The sequence below is a fragment of the Ailuropoda melanoleuca genome, chromosome 14, assembly GCF_002007445.2.
Source record: "Ailuropoda melanoleuca isolate Jingjing chromosome 14, ASM200744v2, whole genome shotgun sequence".
NCBI classification, from domain to species: Eukaryota; Metazoa; Chordata; class Mammalia; order Carnivora; family Ursidae; genus Ailuropoda; species Ailuropoda melanoleuca.
In genome coordinates, this window is record NC_048231.1 from 51,657,059 (window position 1) to 51,671,354 (window position 14,296).

At 46.9% G+C, this 14,296-nt stretch overlaps 1 protein-coding gene across 1 annotated transcript; it reads right to left on the reverse strand.

Annotated features, from left to right (window-relative positions):
* Positions 1-384: 384 nt before the first annotated feature.
* LRRC30 (leucine rich repeat containing 30) lies at positions 385-1,290 on the reverse strand. The gene has a single exon (XM_002917585.1). The coding sequence runs from the start codon at positions 1,288-1,290 to the stop codon at positions 385-387; it is 906 nt and encodes a 301-aa protein (XP_002917631.1).
* Positions 1,291-14,296: the final 13,006 nt, after the last annotated feature.

Sequence of the window (14,296 nt, forward strand, 5' to 3'; positions counted from 1 at the left end):
CAGTGTCTCATACCACACTTGGCCCGCAGCACATCCTTAGCAAATATCTGCCTTCTGAGTGTCACTGAATCAGACCTGCTACCCACACTTCCAAGGGCTGAATTCCACTGCTCCTAGGAAGAATCGGAATGGTTTCTCTTCAAAGAAAATCAAAGACCTGTTTCCATTGATGTTTGGGATGAGATGAACATCACATCAGGGGGCTTCTTAGGCATATACGGAGGTAAAAAGCGAACACCTCCGTAGGAGCATTCAATACCATTCAGCAGATATGAACGCAAGCGCTATCCGACATGAACAGTAAGGGCAGAAGGCTGAGACTGGAGCAGTACCCAGCTGACAGGTGTCCACGAGCTGGTGACTGGCCGTGCCCCTGGGGCCCAGTCAGTTGTGCTTTTTGTCCTTCAGGTAGCTGAAGAGCATCTCCAGCCCCCCCTCTACTAGCTCCGGCAGAGGCTTGGATAACGGGTTATGGGAAATGTGGAGCCCTTTGTCCATGGGATTCCAAGCAATCCGCCCCAGTCTCCACAGCAGGTAGAGCTCATCCGGGAGGGTCTGGATGTCATTGTTGTTCAAGTTCAGCAGCTCCAGGCTGGTGAGCAGGCAGAGCGACCTCGGGAAGGAGTGGATGTTGTTGCTCTCGGCGATGAAGATCTGCAGGCTGACCAGGCACTGGATGCTCTCGGCGATGTTCTCCAGGCGGTTGGAGCCCACGTGCAGGAAATCCAGCTCCTTCAGCGCAAACACGCAAAGCGGGATGTGAGCGAAGTAGTTGTTGCTGAGGTTCAGCTTCCGCAGCCTGGACAGGTCGGCGAAGCTGGCAGGAAGCTGGGAGAGGCAGTTGTGGGACAAGCTCAGGACCTCCAGGCTTCTGCAAGCACTCAGCTCGGCCGGCAGCTCGGTCAGGCAGTTCATGTTCACGAACAGGACCTTCAGGCTCTTGAGGAGGCTGATTTCTCGGGGCAGGCTCCGCAGGCCGTTCCCGCAGAGGTTCAGGACCACCAGCCGGCTCAGCTTCCCCACGTCGGGTGGGAGAGCCCGGAGCTGGTTGTGAGACAGATTGAGTTTCTGGACCTCAGACAAGCCCCACAGAAAGTCGGGGATGTCCGTCATTCCCTTGGTGACCAGGCTGAAGCTGACATGGCGCATGCCCCGCTTCAGCAGGGCCCGGGGGTCTTTTCCTGAGAGCAGGCCGTCATCCCACGGGGAGAAGGGCTGCCTCCCACGCAGGAGCGCCATCCTCCTGGGGCCCTTGTCCCTGCAGTGAGCACTTGACTGCTTGGCCCCCATCTTCCTCCCTTTTCACCCACTGGCCTTTGCTGAGGCCTGGAGGGGGTCCCTCAGCTGCTGAAAGCCGAGCTGGCACCAGCAGGGAGCTCCGGAGGGGTGTCCGTGGGGCCTTGCAGAGACCGGAGCCGCCCCGCCGTGCTCCGGCCCCGAGGGTGGGTTTAGGTGGCTTCTTCTCTCGGAGCAGCAGGGCTGTAATGACATCCTTGTCCCTGAGACTGGGGAACTGAATCGCTCAAGTCCCTCCGAATGCCACAAGGCAGCTGTCACTGTCATTCGGCCCCAGTTTTATTGGCCTGGTGTGTGCAAAGAGGTCACAGGGAGGCTGCATCTAACTTTCCCTTCTCAGCTCTTCTTGGGTATCGGAGCTGAGCAGGTGATAAACCATCCCATCTCCCAGAAGCAGCAGAGTGGGAGAATAAAGCCGGCTGTACAAGTGCCAGACTGTGTGCATGGTCTCAGGAACTTACCCGGACCCCGTTAGAGTGACCATGAGCTCCATGAATGCGAGCGACAGAGGTATGCTTCCCAAGCTGGGGAGGGTCAGATGATACGGTGCACACCCGTTTCAAACTCCGATGAGTTCCGTAGTTGTGAAAAAGTCACGGGAGGAGCCTGGACACCTGCAGTCCTCCCGGCCAGAGTGTTCTGCACGGTGCTTGTCACAGGTGACTCCCTGAGGAGAGAGTGAAGGGGCCCAGACCCCTCATGCTCACTCCAACCGGAGACGCTCCGCCGTCATCTCTTCCACTCTGGGCTTCCGGCTGGAGTAAGGCACGCTTTAAGTGTTCGAACGGCCACTAGAGTGGCTGCCTTCGTAAGGCTAGCACGGGGTGCCCGCTGTCCTTGAAGAACAGTGTAGAGCACCTCCCTGGAACACACCAGTCAACCATTCAATGTCCCTCTCTTCCCACCCCCCCTCCCGCTTTCTTGAATTAAAGCAGTTAATTTATATCCTGAGGTATGTAGAGTTAAGTATTGGCATCGTGGGCTGAAAACTGTGTCCCCCTAAATTTCAAAGGCTGAAGTCCTAACCCCACCGCCCCACCCGTACCTCAGATGTAACTGTATTTGGAGAGAGGGCCATGTGAGGACACAGGAAGAGACAGCCATCTGTGAGCCAAGGACAAAGGCCTCGGAAGCCACCAATCCTGCTGACACCTAGATCTGGGCCTTGTAGCCTCCAGAAAGTTGAGAAAATAAACCTGTGCTGTTTAAGCCACTCAGTCTGCCGTGCTTAGTTATGGCAGCCCCAGCAAACGGTGGAGGAGGAGGCGCGGATCCATTTGCATCGGTGAAGAATCCTAAAAATAGGTAATGATGAAGGAGAGAAGAGACAGCGAGGGTGAGGACCCAGGTTCGGAGAAAGGGCTTGCGGGATGGAGCGAAGGCTGGCTTGGTCCGGAAGCCTGTGGCTTTCGCTGGCAGCCTGGACACAGCAGTTGCGTATCCTGGAGAACGATGCGGGTTCTAGGACCGTGCTCTCAGAGCTGTGACCACCTGGGAGCGGGAGCTGAGCCCCAGCTGGGCGCCCCCCGGGGAATCTGCAGGTCCATCCAGTCTGGGCAGGAGGAACAGCAGGAGGTGTAAAACAAGGCAGGGCCTTTTCTCTCTCCACTTGGCATTCTTGGGAATTCTTGGGTCAAGGTGGATACCTTGGACATTTTTTAATGGAGTACTTGAGTGTTCTAGCTATTACCAGGGTGCAGAGGGGTGGTAGGAGGAAAGGTAATGTGCCTCAGTGTCTACCCTAAGTTTGGGGAGCATATTATGCCTTATATATGTAAATTTTATCTAACAGGGTTCTGTGGTTAAAAAAAAATTGGGTATGCTTCTTTCCCTCTTTCCTTCCATTAGCATGAGAAATTATTTTAGAGTTCCCCAAATATGGGAACTGAGATGGTCGAAGCAAGAACCGACAGCTTTCTTCTTTGTGGTAATTCCCCTCTTTCCTTTAACATGTTCTTTTCCGATAAATACTTTTTAAGTACTTATCAATAGCCAACATTTGTCAAATGTTTACAGTGTGAAACGCACAACACTAAGGGGGCGCCTGGGTGGCTCAGTCGGTTAAGCATCTGCCTTCAACTCTGGTCACGATCCCTGGGTCCCAGGATGGAGCTCCACGTCGGGCTCCCTGCTCAGTGAGGAGTCTGCTTCTCCCTCTCCCTTGCCCCTCCCCCTACTTGTGCTCTCTCGGTCTCTGTCAAATAAATAAATAAAATCTTTTTTTTTTTTTTTAAGGCATGACACTAGGCACTGTGCAAGCAGGATGGGCATTAAAATCACCCCAATTCTACAGATGAGGAAGCGAGGATAGAGAGGTTACTTAGGCACAATCAAGTCACTTGCCCAAATTCAAGTATCTGGTCCATGGCAGAACCAGAATTCAAATTCAGTTAGTTCGACTCCACAGCCCAAGCTGGAACCATAAGAAGACTCTCGGCTTAGCCCTGTAGACAGATGGACTCAATATGGCCAGGATACGGATTTTTGTTTTCAAGTTGTTATGGAGTAAGATTGAAGGGAACATGGGTAGAGAAATGACTATGTAATTACACGCATAGAAATAACTACATAGGGGCGCCTGGGTAGCGCAGTCGTTAAAGCGACTGCCTTCGGCTCAGGGCGTGATCCCGGGGATCGAGTCCCACATCGGGCTCCTCGGCTGGGAGCCTGCTTCTTCCTCTCCCTCTCCCCTGCTGTGTTCCCTCTCTCGCTGGCTGTCTCTCTGTCACATAAATGAATAAAATCTTTAAAAAAAAAAAAAAAGAAATAACTACATAAATTGGCGTTAACCCTTCTCACTCTACCCCAGCAGAAACAGGAGAAGCAAAGTTAAAATGTCATTCCAGAAGACTTTGGCCTGAGGGATTTAATCCCTTCCAAAAATAGTTCGGTTCTTCTCTAACAAAGTTCTTACTTATCAAATGAATGAGCTACGTGAATAACTGACTATTTCTACCAAGTTTTTGAAATGTAGATAGAACCCACGTAGTCAACCGTGGCTACCCAGTCTAATGGCTCACCTCCAGGATGGTCATTGTGTCTGGGTAGTGTCCTCATCTGTGAAATGGGCCACTGGGGGAGGTGGAGACTTCCCAGAGCTCCTTCTCACTAGTCCAGTGGGATTCTCACTACAAAGCAGACCACCCTAGGGAAGTGAAAGACATTGAACCTCTTTTCTGGTGAAAGCCTGCAAATTCCAAGGCAGCTTTCTTTTTTTGCTTGCATTAATATCGGTCCCTGGAGAATAAACTGTAATGGGGAATGCTATTGGCTTTAGAATTCGCTCTGCAGCACGCATATCAGACTTGGGCCAAAAGAGACTTCCCAAGGCTCCCTAAATGAAATTCAGTTTGGAATAAGTCTCAGAATGAAGCTCTGTTGAACAGATTTTTGCAATTCCAAATCGTGGTAAGTCATGTGATTGTTTTTAACACCTAAGGAAGTTATGGAATAATTGAAATGTATTTAGTGCTCTCAATGCGTTTACTACATTTTTATATATTCTAATTGATTCCTCTTCCAACATATAAAAATCAATATTTATGATGTATTTAATTTTATTTATTTATTTTTAAAGATTTTATTTATTTATTTGACAGAGAGACAGCCAGAGAGAGAGGGAACACAATCAGGGGGAGTGGGAGAGGAAGAAGCAGGCTCATAGCGGAGGAGCCTGATGGGGGGCTCGATCCCATAATGCCGGGATCACGCCCTGAGCCGAAGGCAGATGCTTAATGACTGAGCCACCCAGGCGCCCCTGATGTCTTTAATTTTAAATAAAATAAAATCAAAATGATGAGAGTATAAAATAGTAGGTTACAAAAGCACCTATAGCTCCCCCTGAATTCACACTAACGGAATATCTACTGAAAACAATACTTTTTATTCTCACGGTGGCTTTTCAGCTTCTGTCTACACATCACGTCTATTAATTTTGGAAGAAACTAATGTGTGTGTTTAAATAGTATATTAAAACTACTGCTTTGCTAGTTTAAAATTTCAAAAAAAGAAAATATTGTAGAGTGTAGACAATGGGGTTAGCCTCTCGCATATGGAAATGTAGCTCTTTCTCCCACGCATATTTACTTCCATGTATTTTCTTTGACCGAAAAAAAGGAAAAAAAAAAACCTGTCTTACTTCAGGTTTCCTCAGAAGCCGTGCTTGAGGCCAAAGCTATGGGCTAAAGTTTTATTGAGGAGTACAACCCAGGCAAGCGAAAGTAAAGGGGAGCCTGGGAAGTAGGCCAGGGAGGGAGAGCAAAGTCAAGCCTTGCATTCATTCTGAGCCCGGCACACTCCGCGTCAAACGCAGCCCATTGCTAGGTTTTGCAGCCGTCCACGGAGAACCTGTGTCTCAGAACAGTCCATGCTTAAGCATCTGTAAAATGCATGTAATGGGGAAACCCGACGTCCATAGCACGGTTCCCTAAGTCACAGTTACTAAAGGTCTGTGACCCACAGGACAGTGATGGCTCATGGTACGACCTCCGTGTAAAATGGCCCCAACACACACATGCACACACATGCCTCTAGATCCATTTACTGAACATCCCTGTGTGTTTGATCTTTATTATGCTTTTGTTCACGAACTTTACACTTATTTCGAGGCCAATCAAACCTGTAATCTTGAAGCACCCCTGTTTCATCTTTCACTCACCTTATATTTACAGAGTACTTAGTGTCAGGAGCCTAGACACTATTCTATAGTCTACCTGATATTTAAACGATGTGAGAGGGTCATCTGCTAACCTTACATGCAATATGGGACGGCTGAGCTTTGGCGAGTTTAGCTGACGCTCCAGGTTACAAAACTAGTGTCAGTTACCGTCAACACCTGGGTTGTCTGAGCTAAATTCTGTTCTCTTCATACCACGTGCCTACCTGCTTGCCTCTGCATGGTTTTCTAGTAAAGCGGCCTGTTACTCTTCCCATTAGAACGTGTCCCAGCCTTTCAGCCCACAGCCAGCTCAGTGGGAGGCAGCAGAGCCTGGCAGTCAGAGTCAGGCCCTGGTCGCTGTGGCTGACCACCTGGGGTTGTAATCCTGAGTTTATTACTGAAAGGCCATGTGACCCTGGGCAAACTACTTAACTTGCCAGTATTTCCATGTCTTCATATGTGAAGAGGAGACAGTCATAGTACCTAGAAGGTTGCTATGGGAATTAAATGCCTGTATACACCCAAGACACATAGAACAGGGTTCCGTGCATAGCCTCTGAATGGAGGCTCCACAGAGCATGGGGAAGATGGCCAGTTCCACTGCCTCTTTCAGGGGTTTGAGTGTGAGGAACTTCACCAGAACAGGGTGAGCCTGGTTCCTTTCCTCCCCCGGAAACTTCCCTTAGCCAAACTTTTCAGCCATCAGCTCTTCCCAGAGGAAAACAGGCTTTCCTAGAGAGCGAGAAGTTCAGGGGCAGGTTCTAAGGGACATTCAAATTGAGCTGCTTTTCTTTCAAAGTCGAGCTCCTCTTTTTTTTTTTCATAATAATATTTTCATTATATTATGTTAGCCACCATACAGTATATCCCTGGTTTCTGATGTAAAGTTCGATGATTCATTAGTTGCGTATAACACCCAGTGCACCATGCGATACGTGCCCTCCTTACTACCCATCACCAGCCTATCCCATTCCCCCACCCCCCTCCCCTCTGAGGCCCTCAGTTTGTTTCTCAGAGTCCATAGTCTCTCGTGGTTCATTCCCCCTTCTGATTACCCCCCCTTTCTTTATCCCTTTCTTCTCCTACCGATCTTCCTAGTTCTTATGTTCCATAGATTAGAGAAACCATATGATAATTGTCATTCTCGGCTTGACTTATTTCATTTAGCATTATCTTCTCCAGTGTCATCCATGTTGCAGCAAATGTTGAGAATTCGTTCTTTCTGATAGCTGAGTAATATTCCATTATATATATGGACCATAACTTCTTAATCCAGTCATCTGTTGAAGGGCATCTCGGTTCCTTCCATGATTTAGCTATTGTGGACAATGCTGCTATGAACATTGGGGTGCATATGGCCCTTCTCTTCACTACGTCTGTATCTTTGGGGTAAATACCCAGTAGTGCAATGGCTGGATCATAGGGTAGCTCTATTTGTAACTTTTTAAGGGACCTCCACACTGTTTTCCAGGGTGGCTGTACCAACTTGCATCCCCACCAACAATGTAGGAGGGATCCCCTTTCTCCACATCCTCTCCAACAATTGTTGTTTCTTGCCTTGTCTATCTTTGCCATTCTAACTGGCGTAAGGTGGTATCTTAGTGTGGTTTTGATTTGAATTTCCCTGATGGCTAATGATTTTGAACATTTTTTCATGTGTCTGTTAGCCATTTGTATGTCTTCATTGGAAAAGTGTCTGTTCATATCTTCGCCCATTTTATGATTTGTTTATTTGTTTCTCATGTATCGAGTTTGAGAAGTTCTTTGTAGATCTTGGATACCAGTCTTTAATCTGCAGTGTCATTTGCAAATATATTCTCCCATTCCGTGGGCTGCCTCTTAGTTTTTTTGACTGTTTCTTTGGCTGTGCAGAAGCTTTTTTTTTTTTTTTAAGATTTTATTTATTTATTCGACAGAGATAGAGACAGACAGAGAGAGAGGGAACACAAGCAGGGGGAGTGGGAGAGGAAGAAGCAGGCTCATAGTGAAGGAGCCTGACGCGGGGCTCGATCCCATAACGCCGGGATCACGCCCTGAGCCAAAGGCAGACACAACTGCTGTGCCACCCAGGTGCCCCTGTGCAGAAGCTTTTTATCTTGATGAAGTCCCACAAGTTCATTTTATCTTTTGTTTCTCTTGCCTTTGGAGATGTGTCATGAAAAAGGTTGCTGTGGCCGATGTCGTAGAGGTTGCTGCTTATGTTCTCTAGGATTTTGATGGATTCTTGTCTCACATCGAGGTCTTTCATCCATTTAGAGTTTATCTTTGTGCAATTTAGTAATGTGGTGGGATACAAAGCTCCTCTTGAAAAAAGCATTCATCCTCAGGTTTCAAGCTCCTTGTCTCCCAGAGCCCTGGAACAATTCTGAGGGTATAGTAGGTGCCCAATAAATGTTTGCAGAAATGAACAAACATCTGGGGCCTGAAGAACATTTGATGTGAAGAAAAATCAATGCAGAAGCCACTTGGCTGTCCTGCTTGTTTTAGTTGCTTCTCTGTGACTATATATTGACCTGTGTTTGCCTACTGAGTCTCTTTGAGGATTTTCCTCACCTCCTGTGTGCATGGGCTGATCACAGAAGCCCTACTGTCACCCCCATCACAGCACGTGCCACACAAAACTCTGTCAGACAAGCCAGGCCTATTTCACGTTGCAGAAGAGGCCTCCATATCTGCTCACAGAAGGTCCTGGTCCTGCTCTCCCACGAGATGTGCGGCATGGAGTGGGGAGGCCTGGCCCTTCTACATCCTTGTCTATAAAGGGGATCATTGTGCTTCCTTCTCCCAGGCCTGTCATGAGGACCGACTGGAGTGAGTGAAGTGAGTAGCACAGCACCTGGTGCCATCTAGAGCCCACCGTAATCCATCCTTGGTACTGTGGCCGGAAAGTTCCAGAAGACTGTTGTTACCAACTGGCAGCTTACAGGCCCAGCAATGACACACCTGGGCCCACAGATGTTCCTCAAAGCCCACGGTCCCACACTTGCCCCATCACAGTCTAGTGTCCTACCATCCACCCCCTGACACACACACACCTGACTTGCCAGCAATACCAAGGGAGAGACCGATTGCCCTGCATGCCCTCTGCACTTTCAGGATGCAGTTCCCTTGTGACGTGGGTCCCTTACTTCTCGCGCTAGCACCCTCACACTTCACACCAGACATGGTGTCACCACCTCAACGGAGCTTTCATGACCACCCCTCTTGACTCCAAGCTTACTTGGGCATCCTTCCTCCCCTCCTAAAGCATCCTGCCCTTTCCCTGGCCACACACAGTGCTTACCACCCCCTACAGCAGAGGTTCTCAACTGGGGCAAGTTTGCTCCTCGGAGGACCCTTGGCAATGTCTGGGGCTAGGTTTGGCTGTCGACAGCAGGGTTGGTGGGGGTGTTATTGGCATCTTCTGGGTAAAGGCCAGGGATGCTGCTAATATCCTACAATGTAGAGAACAGCCCCACAGTGATGAGTTATCTGGCCCCAAACCTCAATAGTACTGAGGCTTAGAGCCCTGACCACCTGGGGATCATCAGCTTCCACGCCTGTCTCCTCTCCTGGACTATAAATACATTTGTGAGGGCTGGAGCTAAATCTTATTCCTCATCGTTTGCTGCCCTTGAGGGCAGGAGATTGGCCAATGGAGGGCACCTATTCAGTGACTCCTTTCTCCTCCCCTGCTAAGTCTTCTTATTCCTGAATTGAGCCCACTCTATTTTGAGAGGGTTACAGCCCCTCTACTACTATGTGACCCATGTGACCAGAAACATAAATAAAACCCGCCTTGTTTATCAACCGGTCTCCAACTTCTGTTTTTACGGAATTACACTGCTCACATTATCCATTCAGGAACAGGGAGCCCGCAGCAAGGCCACCCACTCCGGGATCTGGACATCAGCAGCTCCAGCTTGTCACAGAAATCAAGCACTGTGCGATTCTCAGAAAACACGGAGTCTACCTTGCTGGCCAACTGCATCTCATTAAATCATCCCAACAAATTAAAATTGAGTTTTTAAAAAAAGGTTGCTTGCAGAAAGAGACATATTTTGTTATTGCACACTTTTTCCTCTCAGGATATCCCTCCACTGGGCTAAGTAACCCCAGTTCTCCCAGCTCAGTCTTCCCAGCGTCTTCCTGCCTGTCCTCACGGAGCCGAGGGACAGTGAAGGCTTTTATAGTCCTGCCCGCTTGGGCCTGCTCATCAAAGCATGCTTAAAAGGCACTGAAGGAAAGAGGAAATAAAAAGAGGTTTTGATTAAAAGTCGAGGGAGTAATCAAACACCAAATCAGCATTCTGCACGTTAAGTTTGTATCAGAAAGCAAGGTCATGGATTTAAGAGCAATGAGATGCTACATAATATCCTCGGTCCAGAGTAGCAGAGCTCATTAAAGATCAAGTCTCCTTTTAAGAAGTTTCAAATTATTGGGGTATTTTAGGATAATAAATTTAAAAATGGCTAAAAAAAATTGAAGCAGAGAGACTAAATTCAGTGAAGTGAAGCGTTCAGTCCCGATCTGAGACACATGCTTCTGCAATAGGAAGTTTAAAATATGCATGGGTGTGTATTTAACTTATGCACTTGATAAATTAAAAGTTTAAAATCTTGTTTAAAAACTCCTCCAACAGGGCGCCCGAGTGGCTCCGTTGGTTAAGCCTCTGCCTTCAGCTGGGGTCAGGATCCCAGGGTCTTCAGGTCCTCTGCTCAGCGGGGAGTCTGCTTCTCCCTCTCCCTCTGCTCCTCCTCCCTGCTCATGCTCTCACTCTGTCTCTCTTTCTCACATAAATAAATATGTGAGCACTCCTCCAGTGTTCTATTACTGCTTTCATCTCAGATTTTCACCCCCATCCCTGTCAAGGCAATAAGGTAGAGTATCAAGGGGCAGAAGCCCTGCATCTGAGGGAGTCCACAACCAGTTTCAAATCCTTGGTTACAAGTCGAGCTTTGCAGTCAGAGGGCTGAGGGTCAACTCCTAGCTCGGCCATTTTCTAGTGGTGCGAAGCAGTCTGATTGCTTAGGCTCTCTAAACCTCAGTTTCCTCCTCTGGGGGATGGGATTAATAATACTGTGGCATTCCCATGAGGATTACATGGGATGAAGCAGGTAACCTGCTTAGCTGGGCTCCTGGCATAGAGTAATTGGTAAGTATTAGCGATGACAAGTACTATTTCTCTTCTGCTTGTTTTGTGACTTTAGACAAGTTTTCAGCCTCACTGAGTTTGTTCTGGGATTAGAACTAGAATGTGAACGGCAGTGGCCCAGACCTGGAGCTCCGTTAGATGGCAGTTATTACCATCATCAGCACGGACATCACTGCCCTGCAGTTACCCAACTTCTAAGTGATTGCATGGAAGCTGAAAGAATTAGGCTATGGCAAGATGCCTGTATGCTTAGAACATCTGCATAAATGACTGCAACTGCACAAAAATTATGTAGGCACAGGGGCAGGAATTGAAAGAAATCAGGAAAACAGAAACTGGTTGCAGTGTCAGCAATGTGGATGAAGTTTTTTCTTTTTCTTTGATTTCTACTAATGTTATAACTGTGTAATAATAATGGTTTTTAAAAGTTTATTATATAAAAGCACAATAAACCCCCCTAAACCTATCAGCCACTTTCAACAATTAATAATGCCTTTTTAAATCATGAAGGAAAATTCAAGTCAGCACTGCTGCCAGTTGTAACAACTTTCACAATAAACCAGACAATACGATTGTCCTGCAATAAGCAGGTGAGGGATACCGAATAGAAAATAAAAGGGTCTGGCTCAACTGAAAACTTCACTCCAGCTGGCTCAAAGTCATCAGCATCAAGCTCAAGTGTGTTCTTGTCACATCACCCCTGGCCTTCATTTGACAAGCATTAATGAAGCGCTTGCTGTCTACCAGGCTGGGTAAAAGGTCCTATGAATGCAAAGAAGAGAAAGCCACTGGGGAAGCAGCAAAATGGAGCCAACTCCACTGAGTTCCTACCTGATCCCTGCCCTCTGCCTACCACAGCACTTCGGTGCATGGTTACAAGCACTGTAACAGAAGTCTAAGGTGCGAAAGGAAGAGACAGAGGGAGGAAGAAGCTGTGTGAGGGATGGGGGAGGTGCAGGAAAGTTCGGGGAGGCAGGAGCCTGGTTTGGCCACATGCAGGCTGGCCGAGCTGCGAGAAGAGGAACTAGCAGGAGCAGAAGGTGCAGGCACTTTGCAATGGAGGCTAAGACAGGAAAGGGGAGAAGAGCAGCAGCGGATGGGGCAGAGACGTTAGGGAGATGACTCACAGAAAAGAAGTGGGAACGACACCCCCACAGGGTCGCTTTTCTCAGAATAAATCATCTTTGAAGAGTTACTTGACGTAAGAGTTAAAGACCCGTCTTCGTGTAATGATTATTCTGCTCAACGTAAGTTTGAAGAGAGTTTCATTGATCTGGTGTCATACTTTTTAAAAAAATATGTGGTTTTGACCATAGGTCCCCAAGGGTCTAATGAGCATGCATTGGGTATTTGCAAGACTTAATGATTTAATATTGTAATAGATTTTAAATATCTCTTAAAATTATTAAAAGGAATAGAAAGAAGTCTATTTATTTTTATATTTTTTAATTTAACTTCAGTTAGCCAACATACAGTACATCATTAGTTTCAGATGTAGAGTCAAACTATTCATCAGTTGCATGTCACGTGTCCTCCTTAATGTCATGTGTCCTTAACGTCCATCTCCCAATTACCCCATCCCCCTACCCACCTCCCCTCCAACAACCCTCAGTTTGTTTCCTAGAATTAAGAGTCTCTCATGGTTTGTCTCCTTCTCTAATTTCCCCATTCAATTTTCCCTCCCTTCCCCTATGATCCTCTATGCTGTTTCTTATATTCCACATATGGGTGAAACCGTATGATAATTGTCTTTCTCTGATTGACTTATTTCGCTCAGCATAATACCCTCCGTAATACCCTGACTGAGCCACCCAGGCGCCCCACAGAAAGAAGTCTTAAGTACTACAAATTCTTCACAAGTTTTGCAGTTATATATCATGTTCAACTAAGTAAGCTCTATTTCTACATTAACACCTTTCCTGTGGTGGCATATTCTTGTCTCCTGTGCTTGTCCCCTTGCGAGCTCCACTCAGGCATGCAGGCTCATGCTTTCACACTCACCAGGCTGGCCCCACATCCAGGCCCATGGGGCACTGATTGGAACCCTCATCTTTGCAAATCCCTGCATAGTGCCTGCTGCCCCAGCTCAGTTCCTGAGCGTGGGGTTTGCCTGGGGTCCTGAGAATTGATGGAATCACCACCTAGTCCGGATGCTGGAAGTACAGAGAGTGGGTGGTCCAGCTTCCGGTCTGGTTGCCCTGCGAGGTAATTAGGTGGTTAAGTCTAACAGCTGGCTCAGAAAGAACCAAGGGATGGGGAAGGAGAAATTTTAAAATTTAATTGAATTTAAACCAAAAATCACTACAAAATCACTGACTTAAATTGCATTTATATGGATGGGTTTGTGTGAGTTTTCAGTTTCCAGGGAGCTATGAGGTCTTAGGGAAGATTTGAGTTTAGTTATAAGAGAACAAGAAAGTTACTCTTTTCTTTTTTCCCCTTTTTTCTTTCTTTCTTTTTTTTTTTTAAAGATTTTATTTATTTATTCGACAGAGATAGAGACAGCCAGCGAGAGAGGAACACAAGCAGGGGGAGTGGGAGAGGAAGAAGCAGGCTCATAGCGGAAGAGCCTGATGGGGGGGGCTCGATCCCATAACGCCGGGATCACGCCCTGAGCTGAAAGCAGACGCTTAACTGCTGTGCCACCCAGGCGCCCCCCTTTTTTCTTTCTTTCTTTCTTTCTTTCTTTCTTTCTTTCTTTCTTTCTTTCTTTCTTTCTTTTCTTTCTTTTTCTTTTTCTTTTCTTTCTTTCTTTCTTTTTTTTTTTTTTTTTGCACAGCTCTGTTTGGCTGAAAATCATACTATACCTACAGAACTTTTTAAAATTCAAAAACAAAAGTAATGAAAACATTATGGGAAAGAAAGCAAAACATGTTTTTTTGAAACGGAAAGAAATCAACCTTTTCTGTGGTTCGTGGCTCTATAAAAATGTGTGTTTTTGGATTCAATTTGTTCTGCAGTTCAGTAAATTGGAGCAGTTTATTTTGGTTTCTGTTTCAGGTCACATCCCTGTAAATATATTCGCTCTTTGAGAAGCAAATATGCTTCAAAAGAGTAAGTCTAGAATGGTTCCTCATGCCTCTCAAAATCTTCTCTGTTTGTAAGTGTGTGAAATACCCAGGTATAGAGTCTAATTGTCTCCCAGGGATTTGGGCTGCTTGGGCACGAACCTGTGGTTAGAAGAGCTGGGTATCCATCCTCCCCTCAGG